The sequence below is a fragment of the Labrus bergylta genome, chromosome 16 (genome assembly GCF_963930695.1).
Source record: "Labrus bergylta chromosome 16, fLabBer1.1, whole genome shotgun sequence".
Taxonomy (NCBI): domain Eukaryota; kingdom Metazoa; phylum Chordata; class Actinopteri; order Labriformes; family Labridae; genus Labrus; species Labrus bergylta.
Window position 1 is genome coordinate 6,901,157 of NC_089210.1, and position 27,146 is coordinate 6,928,302.

A 27,146-nucleotide genomic window follows, 5' to 3' on the forward strand; every position below is an offset into this window, starting at 1 on the left:
CTAAGTCAGAGAGGAAAGGAGTGCAGGTTCAAAACATTTGGCTTGTACTGCACAAGTAGTTCAGAGTCATTCATGGGTCTTAGTTGCAAGCCGTGTGCTATTCTGATATACACACTCCATACTGGTTACATTTACTACATTTTGAACCTTGAAAGTATCACTGTATATAATTGTGTTCAAAGAAATGTTAAAAATTCAGACATAGTAATAAAGTCTCCTCTCAATCATTCATTTAAGCTCTGAGTTTTGGTCCTGATTTGGTTGGATGAATCAATAAACTTGAAGGAGAGACATATATATTCTACTCACAAGATGGGTAGAAAAAAGAGAAAGAAGAGGAGGAGGGGGGAAAAAGAAGCTGACTTCAGCATCTATTCTGATTTCCTGTCCTCCTGCGCTCCTCTTCCCTCTTTCCTTCGCTCTAATTAAACAAAGAGGGTTATAAATTAATGCCTAGAGAGATGAGAGGATTCTCTCTATCGACCGACCAAGCAGCATAATGCTGAATCTACCCTGTATAAAACAGCAGATATTACACACGCACATTGCATGGACTAGGATGTGTATGTGTGTAAGTGCGATGTAACAGCAGGGCCAGTGGGAGGTTACGATGATAGGGCCTGTGGGATTACCACATAATAACATCCCATGGCGGCAGTCTTATCGCACCATCACCCTGCGACGGATTGAGAGCCACTCTGTGATGAGATGATACTCGACCCAAGAAGAACTAAGTCTCTGAATGGTTTCTTTTTCTTTCTTTTTTCTTGAAATCCCTTGTTTTGTTTCGGCGAATACTCCTCACACCTGCCCTCCTTTTTTAGGCTGTTCTCTCTGTTCTCCTTCCCTCCTTTTTTTTTTTTTTGCTCTTTGTGTCTGCATTTCTTGCTCTCTGTTTAATCTTTATTACACCACCTTCCCTCTCTCCCTTACTGTGTCTGTAACCTTTGAAAAACACACAAAAACACACGCTTCAAAAATGTCCTCTCATGGCTCCCCTGTTGGTGAATGATTTGAAGACGACTGTGCTCTGTTAGATAGGTAAACAAGTTCACCTACTCTCACACTCACATACACAGACTTCATACACGATCAAAGGCAACAACATATATTTTTTTAAAGAACAGGGGTCAGTGCTTGTACACTGAGCACCTTCTCTTTGCCACTCATCGCTGTGGCACACTGCATTATGGGAGAATGAGTTCCTAATAGCGTGGCGAAAACGCATTCAGTCATAAAACAGTATCTGTCACTCCTGTCAGACAAAATTATGTCGGGGGAAAGGATTCTGCTCTCACCCTCCTACGCTTGCTCTGTGTGTTTTAAAGTGTGTGTGTGTTCACGTGTGTGTGAGAAAACAAGGGCAGAGAAAAAGAGGTTGACAAGGTGGAAGAGTGAGCGAAAACTACATCCATGGATTTAGTCTTCTTTCTTTAAGATTCAGAGAATAGGATAGAAAATGCACGTTTGTGTGGATGTGTACGTATGTGTGTGTATGCACATAAGCTTTTGTGCACATCTGCTTTCCATATTGTGATTCTCCAAGCACAAATCCCATGCTGTCTGTTATAATTATTTTGTAAACTGGCTCCTAACACTGCGGCAGCTCCTGAAGCAATTTACCCACTCCATCTACTCAGCAGGAATAAAACATAACATCCTGGTTCTGATCTGTAAATACACTTTTCTCATTTAATCACTGAGGTTATGTACTGTAACACTGTAAGCAATAAGAAAATTCTGCAAAGTCAGTGATTCTTAATCTTGGTATTTCCTATAGCTCTAAGAAAATTTGTAAAAAAAAAAAAAAAAAGTTAAACTTATACTTACATGGACATCGAACTAGCTAATGTATAAAACATGTTAACAATCATATTTATCGTTTAAGAAAAGATGTTCTAGTGACACTAGAGATGATGACCATGTGAGATATAGTTTCTTTATATTTATAAATCTTTATATTTAGTTATTCAAAGCAACAGCAACATTGCATTTCCTCGAGTGTAACTATCAGTACATTTCTCTTTTGTCCAAATATTTAGTTTTCTACTAAATACCTGTTAATCAGAAGACATTTTCATCAACACAAGTTCAACCATCAGTAAGTGAGAAATGTCATTCTGAATATTCAACCTTTTGATTTAAAGCACCACCATGCCTAAGAAGATTGCAAACTTTTTTTTAAAACTATCAATCTTGTTTAAACATGATACATGTTTTAATGAGCTTCAAGTACAAGCCATTAATATTCAGGTGAATATATATATTTTTTTGTGTGGGTTAGCAGCTATTGTTGCCAAAGTTAAGCACGCTCCTTTGAACCTTTCAGTACCAGACTATCATTAAATTGATTTAATTCTTCCTCTGGATTCAACATTATTATTGGAGTCTTTTTTTTTTTAAATTGAGATACACTAGAAAATAATTTCAGCAAGTGTAAAACTCTTATAAATGGTGAATGCTAAAGTATTCCCTTTCTTCAGGAAAGGCTGCACCCAAATGTTACATTTTCTTGCTATTAAAAGACTCCGGCTGTAATGAAAAAAAAAAAAGGTTTCTAGATAAAAGCCTATTTTGCATAAATGTCCTATTAAGCCACTCTGGATCCAGCCCTCTCATCCATTCATACACACTCGCATGATTTGCTGCAATCTGAGCTTCTTTTAAATAAAACAGTCATTTGATGGCGGTTACGTAATCCTTAAAAAAAAAAAAAAGTCATACACATCCGACTACGCAGGTGTAGCACTTTCAAAGCCCCTCTTCCCTAAACTCAGAAGAACACCATCTAACCAAATCTGTTTGTGAAAGCAGGTGTGTTTGTTACAGAGACCAGCAGGTGTGGATTCTTTGAGAACCTGAGTGTTAAACACCTGTGGTGGGCAGAAACAAAAAGAGGGAAAATATGCACAAGCTGGTGGCTCGGTTTTACCTCTCTCTGCCTCTTTTTGTGTCTCTTTTTTCCTGTGCTCATTTGCTCTAGCTATCTGGGCCCATCTGTCTCTGTGTCTCGCTTGTCTCTGTATCGCTCCATATAGCTCCTCCTCTGCCTGTCTCCCCCTCCTGTGCCTCAAGGGGACACATTTTATATTTTTAGTGCATATCCATATTTTAGTGCAGTTTCTGAATTTTTATCTCTTGATCATCATGGAAGTCTCTCTCCTCCCGCTCTGTGTGAGCTACGGATTTTTTTTTTTTTTTTTGCGCATGGGTAGGACGAGTGCAGCAGAGGGAAGGGGCAAGCGAGAGGGAGAAAGAGAGAAAGAGAGAGAGAGAGAGGGAAAGCAAGCTCCCAATTACGTTTCCACTTTGGGCCTCCATGTCTCTCTTTCTCTGCACCACAGTGAAGTGGTACTAATCAATTTCTCTGGCTCTCTGTTTACAACAACACACTCTACCTCCCGTCAGCAAACCAACAAAGGGTCTTTTGTGTGTGAGCCAGTGTTGGTGGTTGCGTGTCAGTATGAAATATGAAGAAGCTTGGCTCAAAGATTGGGTGGAGGCTGTGCAGATTGCGGCAGACTTAACTGAATACTGTAACAGCCACACACACACACACACCGATGTGACGTGAAAAAAAGGATTTTGTTAATGCACAGGTTGCTCAAAAAGTATTCCTGTCAACAACCAGAGTGGAAAGGGAAACACACACACAGACACACACACACAGACACACACACACACACACACACACACACACACACACACACACACACACACACAGGCATTGACCCTATTCCACCTCAACAACAGAGGTCTCAGTCTTTTGATTAACAGAGGTTTTGATGTGCTATCAGAGACCACAACTGCAATGGCAGCTGTAGACAGAGTGCATGGATAATCTGGCCTATAAAGGAGCGCAGAAGAAGGGATGAGGAAGAAAAAAAGCATAGAGGAAAGGATGGAAAGCAAAAAGGAAAGGAAAGAGGAAGAGGAGATATTAGGGGAAGATACAGATGCAAGGATGATCTGGAATAGGAAACAAGTGCAGGGGATAGATGAAGGAAGGGGGAAAAAAGCAGAAAAGGATGGAAAGATGGAAGCAAAAAGGAAACAGGAAGAGGGAGAAGAGATATTAGGGAAGACACAGATGCAAGGATAATCTGGAATAGGAAAGGTACACAGGGAAAGGGATGAGGGAGAAAAAACTGGAGGAGGAAAGGTGTGCAGAGGAGGAAAGGTGGGAGCAGGAAGAAACAGGAAGAGGAAGATGAGATATGAGGACAGACACAGGGTACGTTATGGGAGAATGGAACAAAAAAATGGGGTAAACAGCAAGGGAGACGAATGAAAAGACAAAAAACACATAACCATCTATCTCCCTCTCTTCCAAATCCTAATCATTATTTTTAGCCACACCTTCCTCTTTTTCAATTCCTCTCTCGAACTTTTCCCTTCCCCGCCTGAACATCTCTGAATGATGAACTATTAAGGCATTAAACATGAGGCATTTAGGTCTGCAAGAGGCAGCCAGCTGTAGGTATAAAGACACATGGCTGCCATTTAAAGTCCATTACAACAGCACGAATACTCAGCCGTTCATGGAGGCCATTTATTTTCAAAGTTTTTTCCACATTAACCAGTTGAAGGGATCCAAAGGCTTGTTAGTAAATGAGCTCATTGATCAACTAAGTTTTGTACAATGATGCAGAGGCAGACTTTCTGTAGGCGTCGTTTTTTTTTTTTTTTCTTTCTTCTGTTTAGCCAAACTGGTTGTCACTCTAACCAGAAACTTACCAGTTTACCCGTTATTAGGTTTGCAATGGATGAGGTAGCTTTTGGTTGAGGAAACAATGTGTCAGTCACTTTTAAAAACATCAACAGAAACCATATTTGCACGCACAGATAGGTCATTATTATCAGGGTTATCACAGAAAGATTGGTTTTGGACTGTATGTTAAAAGATATGCAAAAAAAAGTGGAAAAACAAATAGAAACGTTTAATAATTGTGTTGATCTTCAGACAGAAACATGCTCAAACGACAAACAAAACCGACAACAAGGAAGACATCAGGGCCATCATTCAAGCAAATATTCACCAGTCACCAACCAATTTTCTCTGTAGTTAAAGGAAGAACGTGCGACAAGAAATCAAGTATATCCCGCGTAAATGTCTCTCTGAGTCATGACTGTCTACAACGAGTGAGACACACGAGTCCCGCTGGCTGTACTGATGTCTGAGCCGTGTTTACTTCATGTTTACATGGACGGGACCGCCCGCCGACTCATCCTCTTGCGTAGTAAAGCCGTTTAATTAAAGAACGTGAGGAGAGAGGCGGTTTGTGGTGTATCACTGGAGGAGAGCGGAGGCTTAGTGGCGGAGGTGTCAGTTTGTTTTGGTTTCATGCTGGGGCTCAAGGGCGACATCTACGGGATCAAAAAGTCGCACATTCTTCCTTTAAAAAAAACAAAACAACACAATTTTATATAATTAATGAAGTTGAAGGATTATTTATTTTGTATCTTCCTCGATGCTAGTGTTCCTCTGTATCCTTCACTACACTAGATGTGATGCACAAAGTCTCACAACACTATGGCTCCCAAAGATACACTTATTTATTTGCTATATGACTGACCGGGCTATATGCTATATTTGCTATAGAAACGTTGTGTTCTTTAATGCACATAGCAGATAAATACATATAGAGCCATGGTGATGCCTTTTTTTTGTGCATCATATCTAGTGTTTTTTTGTTTTTTTTTACGTTTCAGCACCTGAATAAGTGATGTGCATGTGTTTTCTTACTTTTCCTCGTCTTCTCTACACGGCCAGATGTCAATACTTTTTGCTTTTATTTAGTTAAATGATTCCATTTTAGCTTGAAAAGTTAAATGAATCAGATAAGTGTAAATACACTAGAATCCATGTGACAGTTGTAACTGGTCCTAAAGAACACATATTTGCAAACTTAATAATTTACGCACACACGCGCACGCACGCGCACACACACGCACACACACGCACACACACACACACAGGTGTAGATCCTACCTTCTCCCATTCCCTGTCTTTGTTGAGAACAATGACGACCAGCTTGGGGAATTCCTGGTAGCCGTCCTCTGTGAATGACAAGTCCTTGCCATCCCATGTCACATTCATCATGTACCTGATAGTGAACGGGGAAGAAGGGGGGGGGAGGAAGGAGGGGGGAGTAGCAAGGCAGAGGGTGATAAGGAGAAAGAGAGGAGAGGACGAACGTGGAGGGGGAGGTGAGAGAAAATCGAGGATGAGAAAAAGAAGAGAAATGAACAGAGGCGTGGAGAAACAGGAGAGAGGAAAATTAATACATTAGCATGAGAAAAAGTCAAATTACAATCTAGTAGTATTACTAATATAAAATATTCACACAAGCTCTTTTGTATTAAGAGTGAACATTTTATTCTAAGGGATTTTTTCAATGTCCTGCAATATCGTGTGTGTGTGTATGAGTGTGTGAGTGTGTGGCTCGGCCAACCTGTAAGACTCCTGGAAATGTGTGTTTTAATAGAATGACAGTATTATCAGTAAAATAGTTCAGGGTTATTAATACTAGAAACATGAACAGAATAAAAAAGGTTTAATTAGATTTGTTCTCTTACTGATACAAGTATGGGTATACGCATGATACTGCCCACAATGCAGTATCAGATATCGGGTACTGGGAATCGGATATCAGGGGTCCGGTACCCCATACCTTGCACCAGGTATTGTGTATATGGTATGAGAGTGTGCCAGTCAAAGAACCCATCTGATACCATAACCAATAAGCCTTAAAAAGTAGATTTGTAACAGGTAATTCATCATGTAACGCGAATAAAAACAACCATGTTTTGTAAAGTTAGTCAAACATTTCAGCAATCAGTACTTTACAATATTAGGTTTTTAATTCACAATGGTTTGGAGAGAGGGGTACTCGGTATCAAAATCGACCAATCCTCAGGTCTAGGTACCAAAATCCATACTGTGAAGGAAAAAAAAGGTTGGTAGTACCTAAAGCACACACACACACAAACACACACACACTGTAATGAGTGACCCATATGGCAGGTCACATTAGCTAAGATGGAGGGCAGGGGGAAGATATTCTTGGGTCCACACAGCCTCCACATTAATCACGGCTGTCCTTTCCCACTCTGTCTCCCTCACTCCTTGTGTCAGCGGTCATGTACAACACAGGGGGGAGACAGCTCCTCTTTTCTCTCCCTTGTTTTTTCTTCCTCCTCGTCTCCATTGTGGCGACGCCGAGGTGAAAACTTTCAAAATGGAAAAATGCACATCCAGCAGTCTGAGACGGTGGCACAACCGAAGGGGAACAAAACAACGAGAAACAAACAAAAACCTTGCCCTTCAGTTTTCCTTTTTTTCTTGAAATTCTGATTATCTAGTCACAGTAAGTATATGAAATAAGATTTATGATTCATATTCCCATATGAGCATGTTACACATAAAAGCAATAAATACCATTTCATGATGCATAATAAAGAAAACAGCCTGGGTCCAATGAGTTTTTTAAAGTGCATTTGTGTGTTCATGTCCCTTTAAATAGCTTTTAGTAACACACACACACACACACTCACACACACACACACTCACTCACACACACACACACAGCCACTCAATGCTCAGATGAAATCAGCCAGAGATAAGGGGATTGAGTGGGTTTTTGTGATTAAAATAATCTGATTGGCCCCGCAGGCAGCCAGGTGAGAAGTATTAAACCGTTTGATTGGACATGGGATGCGGCGCTGAACCCAATTATGTGCGACCACAGCCGAGGAAGAGGTGCGAGAGGAATCGATACCGGCGCACGGGGCTGCTCTTTTAGACAGCAGCCCATTCTGCGCTTTGCCACCATCTATCTGGAAGTGATGCAGACAGGCCACACACACATGCACACACACACACACACACACACACACACACACACACACACACACACACACACACACAAACAGTCGAAGCTTTCCCCCTTCTTTCCATCTGTTTACTCTACATTTTGCTCTCCTTTGTTGCTCATTTTGGATTATGTTTGCTCCCTTGTGCTCTTATTTCTTTTGACGCAGGCCATCAAAGATTTGTTATTTAAAACAATATTACAGACGATCTGATGTAACAATGTTGAAACTCGTGCAGAGTGTCAGAAGTCCATGACTTTGAGTACAACATCTTGTAAGTAGACAACACTTACACACAACAAGAAGGCTTGTAGGGAGCAAATGAGGATGTTCAGAACAACCTCAATTCATCCCTCTGTCTTAAAGGCTGATATTTGTTTTTAGTTTGACATTGAGTCCTGTCTGTTAAAACTCTTAGCACAGCCTCTGTCTAACCCAAGCTGTTGTAGGTTCTGTCTCTATGAGGCCTCCCTCCCTTAAAGCCCACTTTCTTCCAATTGACCACCTCCCTGGAACCCTTAAAGTGCGTCCCATAGACTGTATATAAAGCATGGACATACTGTACTCCCAGTGATGTCACTCATTGGTTTCTGAAGTGGGGTTTTGAAGCTGAACGATGTTGGAAATGCTATCTCAACCTAACTTCCAATCAATGTAGAAACAGGCAAAGTGTTGAAGTAAGGGCCGACTTAAAGCCTCCTGGCAAACAGCTACAACTTTACAATTTTATCAACATGACTACAGTTAATATACTGCACGTTTCACGATGCACAAATCAAAGAATATAATTAAAAAAAAACAACAGGATGGATGCAGGAAGGATGAGCAGAGTGTGTGTCTGCAAGTATGTTTGGGCAAACGTCCATCAAGCAGGTGGACCTGATAGGGCGTTGCTAGGATACAAAGACAAATCGAAGTTTATACACTGTGAGATGACCCCGCAAAACCCCCGACAAAATAAACAGCCCCGCCGCACTCACACACAGAAACACAGACAATTACTTTGCCCAACCCAACAATTCTGCACCGAGTGTTTCCTCTCCCCTGTAGCACTGAGAGCAAAGCGATCCAATTCCTCTCACTATCCAGCCTCCATTATATCAGTAATCTCTCTTTTCATTAGGGGGGAAGGAGGAGGAGGAGGAGGAGGAGGAGGAGGAGGAGGAAGAATAGAGGAAAAGAAGGCTCCTGAAAAATAAAAAATAAAGGGGCGGGAAGTATACGCATCCATATAGAGGCAAAAACAAACTGAGATATTTCCATTTTCTAACCTATAGATTAATAAAGCCAGGGGCGGAGCCAATGGGATGCCATGGTGGCCATAGCAACCCCAGTAGCCAGCCCAAAACTCCATTCTATGTCTGGATATGTGCCTTGTCACATGGGCAGGACTTGTGTTAAACCTATCTTTGCTGTGTTGCAGCAGCCTATAGCTCTCTTCTTCAGTCCTTAAACAATTAAACTAAGAAGATTTTAAATGTTTTAAGTGTTACTTTTTAAAGTTTCCTCTGTGTGTGTATGCGCACATACTACCTCAGGCCCCACTTACACCACCCAGTTGAAAAGTCTAGGTCCGCCACTGAATGAAGCAACACATTTCTGGACGAACTGGTCTATTTCTGGTAACAGCATCACTTCCTGTATGGTTACAAAAAAAATGTTCTTGACACAAAGATGAAAAGTCTCAAGCCCTCCCTTGTTTCTGCCGATGTCTACTAATGTCTCACTTTGAGATGAGAGCTTGTGTTTTATCTGAAGAGTCTTCACTGCAGGGGGAAAAGTCCCTACAAGGATGTTAGGATAAGCTGCCTAATACTCGTGTGTGTGTGTGTGTGTGTGTGTGTGTGTGTGTGTGTGTGTGAGTGAGAGAGAGAGAGAGAGAGAGAGAGAGAGAGAACTTGCTTGAGACAGAGGCGTTTACCCTTCATCAAGACAAGGACCAGTCAAAACAATGAGCTATACTGTCAGCGCTTGTGATCTATGAGCTGCAGCAGCACACACACCAGCACACACACACACACACACACACACACACACACACACACACACACACACACACTGTGCGAGTTGTGGGCTGCTATCAGTGCTGATCTAGGTCTTTTAAGATGACCTAAGGGTATGTTCTTCACTTGAGCACACACACTCAGCCTCAGTCAGGATGTGGGAGATGAATGTACAAGGTGAACGCTAGCTTAGCAGTGTATTTGCCCGTCTTGTATTCTTTCTGGTGTGTGTGTGTGTGTGTGTGTGTGTGTGTGTGTGTTTTTACATTCTGTCTGCGCGGTTATTTCTGTGTGTTCGTCCAGGCAGCAAAAGATTACGCTAACAATTACACTTTTCTCTTCCCTGAGCTAGCAGTCTCACCGTGAAATGCAACACATGTCCGCGCAGCCACTTCAGCAGGTTTGTGTTTGTTGCACATAAAAGGATTTAGGTTTGTATTGGCTTGGGATCCTTTGCAGTGTGGCTGACTTGACTGTGAAAAATTGCAGGTTTTCTCCAATATGCAAAACATGTTGTTTATTTATTTTTTTTACTCAAAATTCCCTGCACAGCACTGGAGCACCTCTCCTGGATGCCCTTCCCTCTGACGAAACATTAATAAACCACTTGTCTTGGGGGATTTGCAGGATAGTTGCGACTCACTAAACTTCCTTCGTCTCTTCTTCTCTGCAGTCCCATCTGTCCATGTTTCTTAATGCTCTGAGGAAAAAGGCAACTTCATTTACGTCTGAGGTACAGCCTCACTAGCTGTCAATCAGTTTTGATCCTTTCTTAATGAAAACAATACTGAAAACGTCTTTATACTGTTCGTCATAATCTCTCCCCCCCCCCTCCAAAAAAAAGAAGATTAAAACATCCAGGCAGCCGTGGACATGATGCTGCTTGTATAAAAATCCATACTACCTATCCAACCAAAAACACATGAAGACTATACGACGTCCCTGACGCCCAGCCACCACCATCAGTCTGAGTCGTCCCCACCACCACCGCCGTCCTCATTCATGCACAGCCTACTCCGACCTCCACATCAGCGGCAAGGAAGTGTGGACAACAAGAATGCGAGGAACACAAAGGAGAAACCCTTCCTGCATATTATCCCATATGATCTTTTTTAAAAGCGTCTCGAATTTGTGCTATAAAAATAATGATTGATTGATTGATTGATAGCATTCTGGCTGCTTATTATTCATAAATGAGTGCTTATTAGTACCTGATTCTACATGACCCTAGTCTTTAGCTAATACTAAGAGTTAAATTGATCTCCCCGATGATGAAAAGTGCTAAATAAATATGTTAGCATACTACTTTACCGCAACTTAATTTATTTATTTATTTTAACAAACTTTTAATATTCAATTTTCATGTTCTTCAGGTGTATAAAGAGTATGGAGTTGACATTTCTTGTTGTGGAAAGCTGAATAATGATGTCGCCACACTGATTAGCCTACACATCAACAAGCCTTATAATTACATTAATCTTTAAATTAATCAATTAGTTTAAATCCATCAGCAGATGACGTGCGTTATAACTCTTGGTATCCTCGGCTGCAGTGTGTGTAGCGTGTAACTAACATGTCTCTGGACAGCTTACATGACAGCTGCCCCAGGACGCAGTGTGTGTGTGTGTGTGTGTGTGTGTGTGTGTGTGTGTGTGTGTGAATGTGTGTGTTGTGTTTGTGCGTACATGGACTTCCTGAGTTCTGACCCTCATATATCAGGGCTAGAGACTGAAATTACCTGTCAGAACAAACTACAGCCCCCCCCCCGCATTTTCCCCACACATAAACACATACACACAAGCACACAGCCCCACCGACAGACGCACAGTGATAAATAAGTGTGAAAGTCTTTTAAGGCACAATGTTCACTACAGTAAGGTGAGAGATACACTGTAAATCTCTCATGATGGAATATTCTCTTAAGGTGGCAGAGGCGGTGTATTTCTCTTGTTTCTCGTTCGGACTCTCTCACACACACACACACACACACACACACAAACCTCCAGCATGCTCGCAGCATATTTTATACTGGAGCACAAGTTGTCACTTGGTCTGATTGCTGCACTGGCCAGGGCTCTTAGCCGGTCATTTGTCTCCTGTTTTTATTTAATTTTATTTTTCGATTACTCAGCAAAACACATTCATCTTAGAAGTGCCACGGTGGATTTATCATCATGGCTGTCACGGGGAAAAAAGGAAGTGAGCTAAAAACTTCACTGAAAGCCTTCAAGGCAAAGACACTTGTCATCAGAACTACAGACCCTTTCTCTTATTCAGCTCAATCTATTAATATAAATGTCTTCAAAACATCCTTTTTCTGATTGTGACATGTTTTTTAGCTGACTTCTAGATGGAGACAGAATCCACTGAAAAACTTTTTGTTGCATGAGAGGTGTGAAAAGAATCAGAAAATCAACTAACTTAGGGTTAGTTGTTATCATAAAATCTTCAGTGGAGTGGAGCCCCCTGAAGAACTCAAGATACGAGTCATACAAAATACTGTGACACACTTTAAATATTGCAATATGTCACACGGGGGCTGTAAATTTGTACATACAACCCATCTGCCCTCCTCTGTGTGTGTGCCATGTCCCCCCCCTCGCTCCCCTGACAGCCGCTGATGGACTAACAACACACACTGGCCCGTCGCCCCGACCTGGCCCTGACCAATCATGTCGCTCGTGTTCAATCCCCGAAGCCCTATTGGCTGAGCTCTCTCACCCACAACAAAGCCATCTGTGGCCACTCATCACCTGGGTAACAACCTGAGGCAGCAGAGCATGCTGGGAACAAAGTCAGCTGGCTCTAGATATTCGCCAATTCTCTTTTTGTGTAGTCGTGTTTCCATAGAGCTAAATTAGAGTTTAAAGCCCAATTGAGGTTGTCAAAGGTGCAATCAGTCATACTTGAGTGTCTCTTTTGCACAAAATGACCATCACTTATGAGCTGCTGAGCAATGCCAGAAACTCCCCTGTTGCATTAATGACCCCTGAAATTTCAAGCTCTCAAAGCGGACACATTTTTCTCTCTCCAGTCTTTGCTATGAGTTCTTTAATCTCTCAGGGCCCTGGAACTATCCCAACTGACAAATGATCGAGGTAGAAAACTCTCAAACTGAAATGTTCTCAATCCTGATGCAAGTTCGACAAGATAAAAGTTGGATTGATAAGTAATCTATGATTTGAAGGTTAGCAAGTCCAAATAGTTTGTGGTTGATTTATTTGCCAAAAACCTAAAGTGTGTCAAGACAGTCAAATGTCAAAGAAAAAAAACGTAAGCTGGCCTATAGGGAAAATGTATAAAATGTTTTCTCAAACTTTAATCTGTTAAGGGATGGAAAGAAAGTGCTTCATATAAGAAGTTGTAAGTTCATGTTTTACAGATCGGTGTATAAGGGGTGGGAATAGCAGGGTAACTCAAACAGTGATTCCGCGATCATCGATACATTACAAGACAAACATATAATGATGCATCCAGAGCACAAAATGCCCCTAAAAAGTTGAAAGAATAATGTATTTATTCACTGGACTTTGGTGGTAGTTTCCCCTCAGATATCATCCCGCTGTCTTCTTCTTCTTCTTTGGCCTATTACCTATTGTTCACCTCGGCCTCATTCATGTCATAAACATCACAGTGAGAGGTCATGATGTGAGTCAAACTGCCAGGAAAGTATGTTTAAGGCACCATATATTTTTTTTAAAAGGTAAATATCCATAATCGGCACCAGTGATTGCATAATTGTATCTCACAGGTCAGGATGACGATATGTTGTTGTGTCAATATTTTGTCCCACCCCTACTGTTTCACATTTTGTTTCCTCTCTCTGTTCCTCTCTGTTTACGCTCAGACTCATTCTCATCCTTTCCTGAAATATAATCACGAGTGAAATGGAAAAACCAGCTGCTAATACTTGCCACAAATTGACAAGCAGATGTAGGAATGTCTCACAGTGAGAATAATATCATACAACCTTCTAAGATGTGGTTGGGTAAAAAACAAAATGTCCACAAGGTACTAATTGAAAATGTAAAGAATAATAGCATGATTATGCACAGTCTTACACACAGGATCTAGTCCTAGTATTACATTGATGTCCTATGTTTTCATAAAATAATAAGCCGATGGTTAAATACCATCCATATGGTTTAATATGTATGTAAATATGTCCTTTTCCCAATGATTAAAGCTTTCGAATTACAAAATGAGGCAGAGAAATATAACATTTCCCACATTTTTGGAAGCAAATATTGCCATTTCTAACTCCAGATTTGTAATTTCACACATCATTGTTCTAAAAAAGAGAACAATAATGGAATGTAAACACCGGTTGTATGCATCTCTTCCTCCTCTGCCAGATGGAAAGCCAGACAGAGCTGGCAAGACCTGCGACATCTCCCACTGGCTGCTGGGGAGCGAGCGCATGATGAGAGAGAGAGAGAGCAGAAGAGGGTGAATGAGCGGCGGGAAGAATAAATGAGAGGAGGAACAGAAGGACTCATCAAGGAGCTCTTCAATTTTGGAGAGCACTCATTTGTAGCAGCCACCCGCTGTTACCCCGGTCTCGATTTCTTCCCTTTTCCCTGTTTCCTCACCGCCAGAATCGCAAACTGCCTCCTCGACTCCCATTCAACTTTTATTTTTCTCTGACTCCCATACTTCCTGTATTCTCTTTGCTCTCGCTTTCAATCCCTCGGTCTTCTATCCAGTAATTGCATCTTTTTTTCAATCTCAATACTTAGCGTTGACTTGGTGGAAACTCGGGGGGAAATCTCTAATTACTGAGGACAAAGGTAGAAAACAGACAGACAATGCAGAAATTCATGCATTCAAACAAACATAAACAACGGATTCTCTCTTGATGTTATAGAAATACACAAACCCTGAAGACATGTTCCAAAAATCTGTTGTGTCTCTTTCTCTCCCCTCTTAAAAAATGCATATCCCACTGAATATCTTACTCATAATTAAAGACATAGGCGCCAAACAAACGAATTCACATCCTCCTTCTTTACTTACTTGTGTAGTGCACTGGGTGGCAGCTTGGTCGTCTTCTCCATCTGGCCATAACAGGACGTCCTGGCTTCAGGTATGTCGCCATATTCCTCCAACATGGCTGCCGCAGCTGAGGTTATGATCCCCAAACCATCCCGAACTCTCGCCTCCAAAGGGTAGTCCCAGTCGTCGTATGACACCGATAGCATTCCTGGCGGAAACTCGTCGGGAGTTATCTCTGGGTTCCCGGTCGTGAGGGACGGCACGATCCAGATGTATCCGAATCCAGTGAGGCCCAGGGAGCGAGCCTCCTCCAGGATGTAGACCGCCTCGTCCTTGGAGCAGTAAAGCAGAACCACGGGGGACTGGACCTTCTTGAGCATGATCTGAGAGCGGCTGTCTTCCTCCACGGCGTCCAGAATGATGATATTCTGCAGGTCCCAGCCCACAAAACTAAAGCAAGGATAACAAGGACAAGAGTGAAATGTTAATATTTAACTAATAGACTATTAACTTTGCTCAGGTGCTGGCAAGGGCACTTGTAATTATCCATTATAATTAATATCATTGTTAAGTGCGATGGGAATGCTAATAGGTGTAGAGTGCTTATTGTCAGGGGAAACGCATTAAGGCTGAATGGAATGCAAATGCTAAAGCTGGTCCTGGATAATGACACTCAGCAGGTTCCAGCCCATACGACTAAAGGACAATGAGAACAAACAGTGGTCTGTTCATGTGAAAGGACCAGCACAGTGCTAATAGCCAATGTGTTAATTGGTGACAACTGTTATCAGAAGATATTGTTGCTATCAACATGGAGCGCAGCTTGTGTTGCACCTTTTGTTTGACCAAAAATTGCTGCACGCTACAGCACAGCCATGTGACATTTGTGCAGATTATTTTCTACACAATGTTTTTGTTTTAGTTGACAATTTTTTGCACAGCAGCCATTTTCCTTTGACATCGTCCTCAGGGTATAGGAAGCTAAAATTGCTGTTGATGTTGTTGGCTAATGCTGTGTCCCAACATACAAGTCGCTATATTCTGGGAAATATGACAAATATTGATTCTTTCACATGATTCAGTAACATTCAACAGCATGAAAACGAATAAACAGTGAACACCTGTCAAATATTTGGTTAAGTAAAATAACATTTTGGGTACCCATTTGGTCCTGTTAAACGACAGTTGATGTTAACAGCTAGTAACTTCCTAGCTAATATTACTTTTAACTAGGATTGGGTTCAAATGCTAACTTGACTTTTTGAGCACATTATACTGTATGATAGACTACATGAAGAAAGGTATATAGAGACTTGACTCAAAAAACAACATACTTGACGCACTGACCCACTAGCTTCCCGACAACAGCTAACAGGTAATGTTAGCATTCTGTCACTTCCTAGGATACTTTCAGTAAATTACGCCTTTTGTATCAGTTCCTTCAAAACTAGCAAAATGTAACCTAGGCTGTTTAGCCACTTTCTAGCTAACAGTTAAATGAGCCACACATTGGATGAATTAATAAAGAATAAAAATACAGATAAAGAAAATAGTGAAATGACAACAATTATACTTAATCCATGTAAATTACAACTTACTACATAAATACACAGCAGTATGACATCATAACAGCATTAGAGCTTGACTTTTGAGCTTGAGCTTAAGTGAAAACAGATCTGTATAATTCCACATTTTTAATTTAGTCCTGTTGCAGGAGTTGAAAGCAACAGAGCATATTTTTAACCAAGTGAGACTGGCTGCTCTTTTCACAATGACAGGTGTGATGTTATATAGCAGGTACATGAACCCATGGCTTGAAAGCAGCAGAAACAAAGCAAATGGCAGTTGTGTTGCTGAAGTTATTAAAAAAAAGTAAAATATCATGAACTGGTAGCATGCTGTGGTGTCAGAAGTAAAGGTCCTTGTGAGTGTTACAACGTGTGAAACATGGTGAGTAAATTGGGAAAAGCAGTTATTTCATCATGCAAAGTATCCAACAAGAGATAGGCAGTGTAACATGAGAGTGATTTGGGACTTGCAGTCCTCTTCTTGCTGTCCAAAGTGATAATGGTCTACACATCGCAGATGACAAGACTAGTAAAGAGAGACAATGAAACACAAAGACATGTTAACAAAGAGAGCCAAATAGAGAGACAGCGGGGGTAATAACAATATGGGAAAATTCAATTTCAATCTTCTACAAAAAGGTTTCGAAGATATAACAAAACAGATGCAGGTGTGGTTCGTCTGAACAAAACCAACCAGCCTTAAATCATTTAATATTAATTTAAGCTGGTTACATAATTTACATATAAAGCAATACTACAGGTCTGTTGGGCAGTGGTCATTAATTTAAGCTTAATATTAATTAAGCTGATTATACATTGTTTTTTTCACCTTTGTGCACTCTTTACATGCAGATCAATCATGCATTCTCTGCTGGAACAAATGAATGTGTATGGTGTGTGTTTAATCATGAGAAAACTGAAACTACTGGACTCTCTTGACTATTATATGTAGAAACAACATACAGACCAACCGCCTGTCTGGATTCATTTCCACTTGAAAGTTGATGTATGAAGCCATCTGTTAATAAATTTATTCTCATGTTATATAGCCTACCTTGGTCTGTATTTAATGTAAGCTGCAGCTCATACTAACGTTTTCTATTTTTGGCCAAGCCCTCACTAACTGAGTTGATTAGTCCAATTTTCTACAGTAAGTGATGGAAGTTCACTGGTATCAAAACTGTCACAGGAAATCAATGTCATCACAGACAGTCGATAGGGCTTCATCAAAAATAATTGGAATTTCCATTAATTCTGGTTTCATAACTGATATTTATGAGCGTAATTTTAACTTTAAGGACAGAATCGATCCTCACAGTTATCAACATAAGAATGTTTAGTAACTTTTCAGATCTTTCATGCTGTGTAGCATCCTCTAACTGAAGTATCATACAGTAAATACATTTTTACGGAGTAGATATTGATTGCAGATGATAAATGGTCATCTACACAAACATACAAAAGCAGCTTGCACTTCCCTCAAACTGGAAGGGACAACTTGCACAGAATCTGACCTCTGCAGAACTCTGCCTGGTCTTTAAATATGTTTGTTTCAGTTTTATTAAAAAGGTTCAACTAATAAGACAGCAAAAACCCCTACCATGCAAGACATTGGGCACCAATTCAGATGTGGCATTTTTTTTGACATTGCCTTTTCCTTTCAATATTATTTGGAACATTACCGCTTTCGTTAAATACAGAGATCATAGCATGGTTTAATGTATATGGTTTCCTAAATCAGGGGCGCCAATTTAGCTCAATTGGTTAAGCAGGTGCCCTAAACACTGAGGCAAAGTTTTCCAAGCACTGGCCACAGGTTCAAAGTCGTGGCCTGGGTCATTTGGTGCATGTCATCCCCACTCTTCTGAATTTCCCTTGGGATAAACTAGTATGTGTCTAGATCAGAATTCAAAACTTAATTTGGCCATTTTGTTACATTTTGTAGCTCAAACTTTCCATTTTTGGACAGTAACAGCTGTTTTGGAGATAGATCAACGATCTTATTTAATAAGTAATTAAAGTATCCATTCTCACTCTTCTTGTCCTTTAAAAGACTGTCATACCAAATACATAATTGGATTTTGAACCAGTTTGGTTTGACATAAAAAGTAACTGCTAATGAAAAAGACCCTCCTCGGTTGGGCTTCAATATATCATAGATGCAGGCACCAGCCCCTGCCAACATCCCAACACTGCTGCACATGCATCATTAACTTGACATATTTTTTGCCAAGAATTATAGTTTGCTGGTCTCTTTAGTAGTTTTTCTCTTTCTCTCTGTGGAGAGTTTCGGCATCAGTCAATATAACCTAAAGGTGCGGCAGACAGCCAAACCACATGTGCAGTAAACCCACCTGTCATCTACACTCATCTTAAGAACGCTGATGAAATCCTTTCAGGCTGGCTGTCTCTGAAGTACATACTGTATGAGTGTGGGAGATGAAAAAGACAACAAAAAAAACACATTGTGTGCAGTAACTCTTTAAGTAGACGTCGCTTTCCTCTGACGAAAATCTGCAGTGGTACCGGAGAAGATTAAAGAGAGAATGGGGGTGGTGGTGGTGGTGGGTTAGCGTTTGAGAAAATGCCCGGGGTAAGTGCGTATTAACAGTTCAAGAAATAAACCTAAAGAGTTTGATATCACCATTTTACTTTCCTGCAATTTTTCTGCTTTTAAATATAATTTGATGGGATGAATGGGCCTCATTCACAAATGTCTTCTGAAGATGTTATTTAAATGTGTTGTTAAGACCTTTATAGGAAAAACCTACATCAGATTCATGACGTGTTCTAAATCAGTACAATTGTTCACACCTGTACGTGTTCTTATACCAATGTTTGTCATGTTTTCTTAAACTGGAAGCTCGTGCATGTGGGTTAGGGTTAACGATTGTGCACTGGTGCACTGGACGCCAAGTTAGAAATACTTAAGTAGTTCTAAAGTCAGTTCAGCTAGCAAACAGTGCTAACAGTATGCTAGCTGCAAGAGAACATTTGCGATGTAATTTTGTTGTTCGTATGATAAAGATTTGAGCTATGCTAGCAGCTGAGCTTTAGGGTTAAAGATGTCTGCCCATTGGTTCAGACTGAAGTATCTGAACATTAAACGTAACTTTGGAGCTACAATGAAGTTGATGATTTTGTACTGAGTGAAAGTTCAGTTTTAAATGGAATACCTGCTAAACTCAAACAGGGAATTGTTATTGAGACAATGTAGCATGCTAATGTTTGAAAACAGCGTATTCTTGGGTGGCATTAATCATCAGCTGTAAATTTTTTAGGAACTTTAATAGTTCATAATCTAAAAGGAAGAAAATTCAACTGTAATGAGCAGCACAACGCAGTTTGAGTCTCCTTGATCCCACCTGTTGTCAACAGTTGTTTTAAGGATGTTGATGAACTCCTGATATCCGGGGAACTTCGACGTGACGATGGAGAAAATGTGCCAGTCATACTCCTCCATGATGTTGAGCATGAGCAGCGCCTCCTGCTGGATGGAGGCCCCGAACTGGAAGAAAGTCGACTTCACATCCTGAGAAAAGAAAAAAGTTCAGGAAGAAGGGAGGGATGACGAAAAAGCGGAGGAGAGGAGGAGGAAATAGAAAAGGGAAGAGGAGATTTAGTTGAAGATTTATTTGGATTTTTTTGCTTCCCTTATTAGTCCAGCAGCTAATTCAAACTGCATCTCAGCAATATCAATCAGCTACAGAGCATTTAAACTTTGGCACGATATGAGTGTACACACACACACACACACACACACACACACACACACACACACACACACACACACACTCATACCCACGACCAAACACACACAGATCGAGAGTAATAAGCTTCTTGCGGAGAAAATATATGGATGAGGGGCTCAGAACAATTCAATTAAGGCCAAATTGGATTGGTGCGGAACAAGCTGGCTGCAGAACTCTGTGGGCCTGGTTCTAGGGGGCGGGGGGGGGGGGGGGGGGGGGGGGGGGGGGGGGGGGGTGAGAGCTACATTCACTCTGACTCACACATATCCACTCCATTAAACCTGACTCTGAATCATTTGCCACTTAATTTCAGCCAAACTGAGACATGACGCTTGGACAAAGCAGACAAGCACAATTACAGGTGGACAAATTGACTATTCATTCATTTTGAGGTTACAAATGCATTATGGTACTGGCTGTTTAATGAGCTTGATTGGAAGGGGGAAAAAAAGGGTTGTTGCATCACAAAATTGGCTCTGACTTTGACTTTGGTTGTTTGTTGCGTCATTTGTTGTGTGGACTTTGTTACCTTGAAATGTCAGAGAGTTCACACTGCCTGTCTTAGGCACTCTAATTGTGATAGACTCGCAGGTTGGTGTGTTTGTGCGTGTCTTCTGTGTTCGTGTGTGTGTGTGTGTGTGTGTGTGTGTGTGTGTGTGTGTGTGTGTGTGTGTGTGTGAGTGTGTGTGTGAGTGAGTGTGAAGCTGCAACCTGACAGCTACAACACACACGAAAGAAAGAGAAACGAGGGCAAGAAGACAGCACAAAAGGTTGGAGTGAGCGATATGAGACAAATGAAGACAAAGAGATTCCACCCGGTGTCACTTTGTAAGATCACACCTGCCCTTAAAATGAACACCACGCACCGCCATACACTCACACACATAAATGCACACACTGCCTACAGCCTGCATCCACAGGAATGAATCCACAGTGTGACTAAGGCGGAAAAAAAAACGGGAGAGTTGTTGAGTTGGTTGTGTGATGAAACAGCAACAGTGACGCTAGGGGCTACTGTGTGGTGCGATGGTGCCTGGCATTAGCCTCAATGCCAAAGTGTATCCCGCAAAAGTTGGGTTTAAAACACACCTTGAAGGACCTGTTAGCTAAAGGTCAAATTAATCACTCTTTGGATTTACATTGATGCAATCTCCATTTGTAATAACCGACAACGGTTTTGGATTTATCCAGCCAAGACGGACACTTTGCATTGCTTACAGTCCGACTCATGCACCGAGAATGGGGTTGGTGTTGAGAAACTACATCTGAGAGGCGATTATTAGCTGCACTTTTATGCCGATATCCTTTTGTGGAGATTATTTGAGGCTACATTGTCGAAAGACGCAACAAATGGGTTCTTAGACTGTATTACATTGGATTATGTTCTTTACAGATTTTGCATTATTTATGCAGAATCTACCAAAAGAGATTACAACTTCTAAGACACAGCGTAGGTCTAATACGACTGAGCACAGGGAGCGTAAATAGACAAAGGCAGAAAGCAGGGACTGAGCATCGACGTTCGCAACCATATCAGCTCACTGTATATAATTCCATCTCTACATGCATGACCTAGCTTTTCCTTTTCCACTTTGTGTATAGACTCTGAATAATGTGGGTGATTTACCGTTTGCATCATTGGTGTGTGTGTGTGTGTGAGTGTGTGCAGGCATGTCTTTCCCCCCTATACCAAGACGCTGGCGTGCTCTGTAATGGTATTGTATCTCTATGTGAGGTTGGCTCACTCGATACTTACACTCAAGTGCTCTTCAGAGGCTCTCTGTGTGTATGTGTGTGTAGAAGATATAGTTCTAATGGGGTAGAAACTGAAGCAATGCTCGAGCAGGGTGGGACAGGAGGGAGGTCATGCTATAAGACATGTCAACTCCTGTCTTCATCACAGCGCCGGCCGATACTCCCACACACTCTGCAATATTCAGAGGACTGTGACGAGCAAAGGGCCGGCAGTGGAATACACAGAACAGAATAAAAGCAGCAGGTTTACACTGGACTCTGTGTGGGGATGTTTATTCTAATTTACATTGGTTTAATTGAAAATGATACCTGCCACCTTTGGACTGAATTACATGTTCCATTTTCTTATATTGATGAGGTGTTTTTTTGTGCTTTGTTAGGTTTGTTTGAGGGTCATTAGGATATTTCTGACATCCACTGAAGGATCATTTACTTGTAAAAAATCAGGGTGTCTGTGGCTCAGTTGGTAGAGTTGGTTGTCTCTTCGATCCCCAACTCCTGCAGCCAAATGTCCGATGAGTCCTTGGGCAAGACGTTCAAACACAAGTTGCTCCCTCTGCTTGTGTGTGAATGGGATTAGTTCATACTGATGGTCAATTTTCATAGCGACCTCTGCCATATGTGTGTGAATAGGTTATCAGATAATTGGAGGAGGGTATGATACCCAAGGCCACCCGTTGAATATCCCCACTTTTGGTATCCTAAAGGGGGGGAGCCAAAATCGGCAATGGAGCCTCACACAAATCTCCATTAGCAAAATAAACACTCTTTTGTTAACACGATTGAAAATGGAACAAACTGTATCTCTTTATTTTACAAGGTGTCATCTTGTGAAACCCGGAACGAAGCGGATCTTGAGTGAACTGAATATTCTCCTTTTACACGACTGTGTGATCAGAAGCACCGCTCAGGATGAAACACATTCGACAAGGCTTCAATATTCTTTGTCAAAATGGGCATCTTCTGCTGGCCTACAACGTCTTATTCTGAGACCAGAGGCGCCTCTACTGAACACTCGACTGACAACACAGCTGTGAATCGAATCTCACCTCCCTCTCTGTGTTCACACTCTCATACTGAGGGAGAGAAGGCAGCCACACTTCAACCCTCTGTCTGTCATTTTGTGTTTCGCTGTCCGTCAATTGTTTCTCTCAAAAAGAAACGGACGCAGAAATATATAAAATATCACTAATTTGATGTAGCTTTCAGCGCAGGTATCCTACATAATGTCTAATACACACCACCGTTTTCACCCTATTATATTTTCTTATTTGATCAATTGTTGGATTTAAATGTTTGTTTGTTTTTTGGGGCTTTTTTTATTCCTTTATTGTAGAGATAGGATAGTGTCGGAGGTCAGGGAGAGAGAGAGTGGGGAATGACATACTGCAAAGGAGGCAAAGGTCGGACCTGAAACCAGGTCACCCGCCATGAGGACCAAAGCCTCCGACAACGGGGTTCAAGCCCCAATCGCCCCAGATTCATAGGATTTATGAAACACTTTGAAGCACAATTCTTAATAAGTTGTACATGAACAAACTTTAGAATTCTATTAAACTATTGTAAATCCCACGTTTTGCTTATGCTCTTTATATTCTATTGTTTTGCTTTTTTTTGCAAAGCAACTACTTGATATGTAGAAAATCTGATGGAATGAAAAGAAACAATTACCAAGGAGAGGCACAAGGATAAAAAAAAAATGATGTAGTGACAAAAACACTAAACACAAAGGGACAAAATTATAGACAAACAGAGAAAATTTAATCACAGGGCAGGCAGAGAGAAAAGACGAGTGATTGGAAACATGCGGAGAAGAGAGTGAGGGGGAGACTAAACACTGGATGATTGTTTCTAATTGGGACGGCTCACGATCCGTGACATCAGAAAACAGCCAATCACATCCTCTCATTTCACCCCTGTCAAGTGTGACATGTCTCTTCTCCACACTCCACACCTTCAGCTGCATGGCTGCACACACACATACACATACACATCCAAACACACACACACACACACACACACACACACACACACACACACACACACACACACACACACACACACACACACACACACACACACACACACACACACCAACACATTGTCATTCACAGCTCTTTTGCCTCGTGCTCCGTCTATCACATTCAAAGAGTCTCAAATCTCCCACTTACCAACGCACAAACACGATGACGCTCACACAAACACACAAACATGCACCGGGCCCCCGGGGCGGGACAGTGTGTCTAAGTTGAGATAGAGGTGAGTTATAAATAGTAGTCCTCATATCCTCTGCTGCTGATAGCATCATGCACTGTCTGTTCAGACGGCATGCGTTTGGAAAAAAAAAGTAACACACATATATATTAGTTGACTTGCGAGGCTCGATAGTACACATGCATTTATATACACACAGATATCCTGTTATCTTTGGGGTGTAGCAGTTCTGCAGTGTCCACTGGAGGAGAGACACACTGATGTGACAAAAATTCCTTGGTGGCCGGTTCCTAAATATAAACACACGGGCTTAAAAATAGCCGCAGCAACACAGAAGAGCTCCAAATGTCTGTGGAAACAAACCCAAGAGCCAAGGAGACGGCAAATGCCCGATAAGAGTCCCTACAACCACAGCCAACGGAAATAAACGCTCAGAATACTCAGAGCAGCATAGGCACTGCTTTAACCAGCGTGAGGTTTGTGGTTTTATTATATTTTGAAAGGAAATTGAAAAAGGAAAAAATAGACTTTCGATCCAGGGAAAGCAACGCTCGACAATAAAACTGTTTTATTCTAAGGCTGTAAGCAAAGACGTCATATAAACTTCAACATAAAGGTATTTTCTGCAACTTTTGGTCTTCAGCGAGAGGAAGATCTAATAAAAACTTCTAATTCTTTTCATGTATCATGTCTTTTTTTTAATGAACAGCTTTTCCAATGCCATGAATCATTATCAGGATCAGCTTTATTTGCCAAATTTGTACAAACATACAAGGCATATCACTCCAGATCTCAAGGCTACAATACGGTACGATGCGGCCAGTAGGTCTTTGTCTGGCTGCTGTTGTGTCCTGCCGGATGCTCATCAGCTAAATGAGCCGTACCTGTGTCGATGTGCTCCGCCTTTGAAGAGCTCCTGGTTTCCCTGATTGACTCTCTGACTCTTTAGCTCTCTGACCTGCCGGCTCTGGCTCTGGTTTTGAGACTACATCTCCCATAGTAAGGCTGACAATTCTAGTTCTTTGCTTCTCCTCAGCATATACAGTTACAAACAAACATACACACACATTACCTCACTGAAACTGATGACACATAATGTTAAATAATGACAATAAATTCCTATTTTGTATTGCCAGTTAGGGTTTGCCTCCAAGTTTTGTCCGAAGGTATGAGCCGGGTTGTGACAATACGATACGACACGGCATGACATGAAAACAAGTTCACTAAAGGGCAGCACCGCGATAGTGCAGTGGTAGTGACAGCAAAGGACGATAAAATGAAAATAAAGAACTATCTTTTTGGTCATATATCGACCCTACTAAATGATTTTAAGTTTGACTAATAAACAGGTCTACAGTCTCTGAGTCTCTGGAGGTTTATCTGAACTGGCGGTTGCCAAACATATCCACTTAAGAGTATCAAGTGTAAACACAAATTCAGAAGTTCAAAAAGTAACAACTAAAAGGCTGGCAGAGCTCATGTCTTCCTCCTTCTGAGTATCTTAGAGGGAAAGAGAATTAGGAGAGTAAATCTTTGCTGCGTGGTGGCTGGGATGAGTCCCAAATTAAAGTTGTGAGAGTGAAAGCCAATTTAATGATTTTTAAAGGTTATATTCTATATGTTTGCCAAATAAGTAAGACATCATTTAACGGGCTATTTTTAACAGTTGGGGCTGATATTATCTCCATTAATAAGGAGACTTGAAAGAAGAAAAGAGCATGTGTTTTTTTTTTTTCAACAAGCAATTATCCCATTTTTAATATCCTCTGTCACACTCAGACAGGGGAGATGAATATTGCCTACACAAAAAGACAGTTTTAAGACAGATTTTTTTATAATGAAAAATGTTCCTGAATAGATGTTATCATGAAAAAGACAGTACAGGACCAAGACACTGGATTTGACACTGTGATGTGTGAAGCAACTCTGTCCTTGTTGCTGAAAGTGTCTAAAGAGACAGGAACTGTTGGGGGGGGTTGTAGGGATGACATGCAGCAAACAGCGTGAATTTAAACTTGGGATCAGTGCAACGAGGACATTAGTCAATGTACATGGGACGCCTGCGCATCTCACCGACAAATAAGCCAGCGCCCCCATCTGGACTACAACAAGTCAATTGTGCTATCATGTTATCAACTTTATTCAGTCAATGCTGACATTTTTTTTTTTTTTACAGCTTGGTAAATGTATTTCACAAATTAAACTTTATGATCCCCCTTTGGAACCAGTTTATCGAACTGATTGAACAAAGTTGTGTGGGCCCAACACTACACCTTTTTATCTTTAAGGCTGTATTTGCAAAGATGTAATGTCAATTGCTTTGCGTGTATTTGCACACAAATAAAAATGCAATGGAAAGAACTTAAAAAAAAAAAAAAAACAAGCCTCTTTGTGCTTTATCCTCCTGTCTTGTCATTACAGCAGATAAAGACCATTGCGCTAACAACATTTCTTCTGTGGCGTCTTTTACTTAAAGCACAATTATGTGAGTGTACTGCATTCTCCTGCAAACGGCTCTGACAGTCTTATGAGACTGTGCAAGTTTATTCAGCCTTTATGAGATTTAAACGTTTAAAACAATAAGCAGATGTAGTGATGGCACGGGGAAGAAGAGTGTGTGTGTGTGTGTGAGTGTGTGTGTGTGTTGAGTAAGTGTTCATTACTCTGTATGAACTGAGGAGAGAGAAGATATCCTTTGTGTTGGATAATAATCATAGAGAAAACAGCAGCCTTAAATTGCTTTGGAGGCTAAGAACACACGCACAAAGATTATTAAACAAGGCTGCACTTGACGTCATAGAAGGAGAATATTTCTGGCATGAAAGCAGTCCATTTGAATAGATAACACACACACACACACACACACACACACACACACACACACACACACACACACACACACACAGGGAGAGAGAGAGACCTAAAGTTTATCACACTGGAGCAGTGTGTGTGTGTGTGTGTGTGTGTGTTGTGTTTGTGTGTGG

The 27,146-nt window shown here is 41.1% G+C and overlaps 1 protein-coding gene across 2 annotated transcripts in view; it reads right to left on the reverse strand.

Moving 5' to 3' along the window:
- Positions 1–27,146, reverse strand: part of grin2aa (glutamate receptor, ionotropic, N-methyl D-aspartate 2A, a) — a 136,770-nt gene that overhangs the window by 29,869 nt on the left and 79,755 nt on the right. For both annotated transcript variants that reach the window (XM_065964267.1, XM_065964266.1), the window contains 3 exons: positions 19,807–19,973; positions 14,895–15,323; positions 5,993–6,107 (listed from right to left, as the gene is read on the reverse strand). In XM_065964267.1, coding sequence (XP_065820339.1) covers positions 5,993–6,107; positions 14,895–15,323; positions 19,807–19,973 — 711 coding nt within the window. The remainder of the gene's footprint in view (positions 1–5,992; positions 6,108–14,894; positions 15,324–19,806; positions 19,974–27,146) is intronic.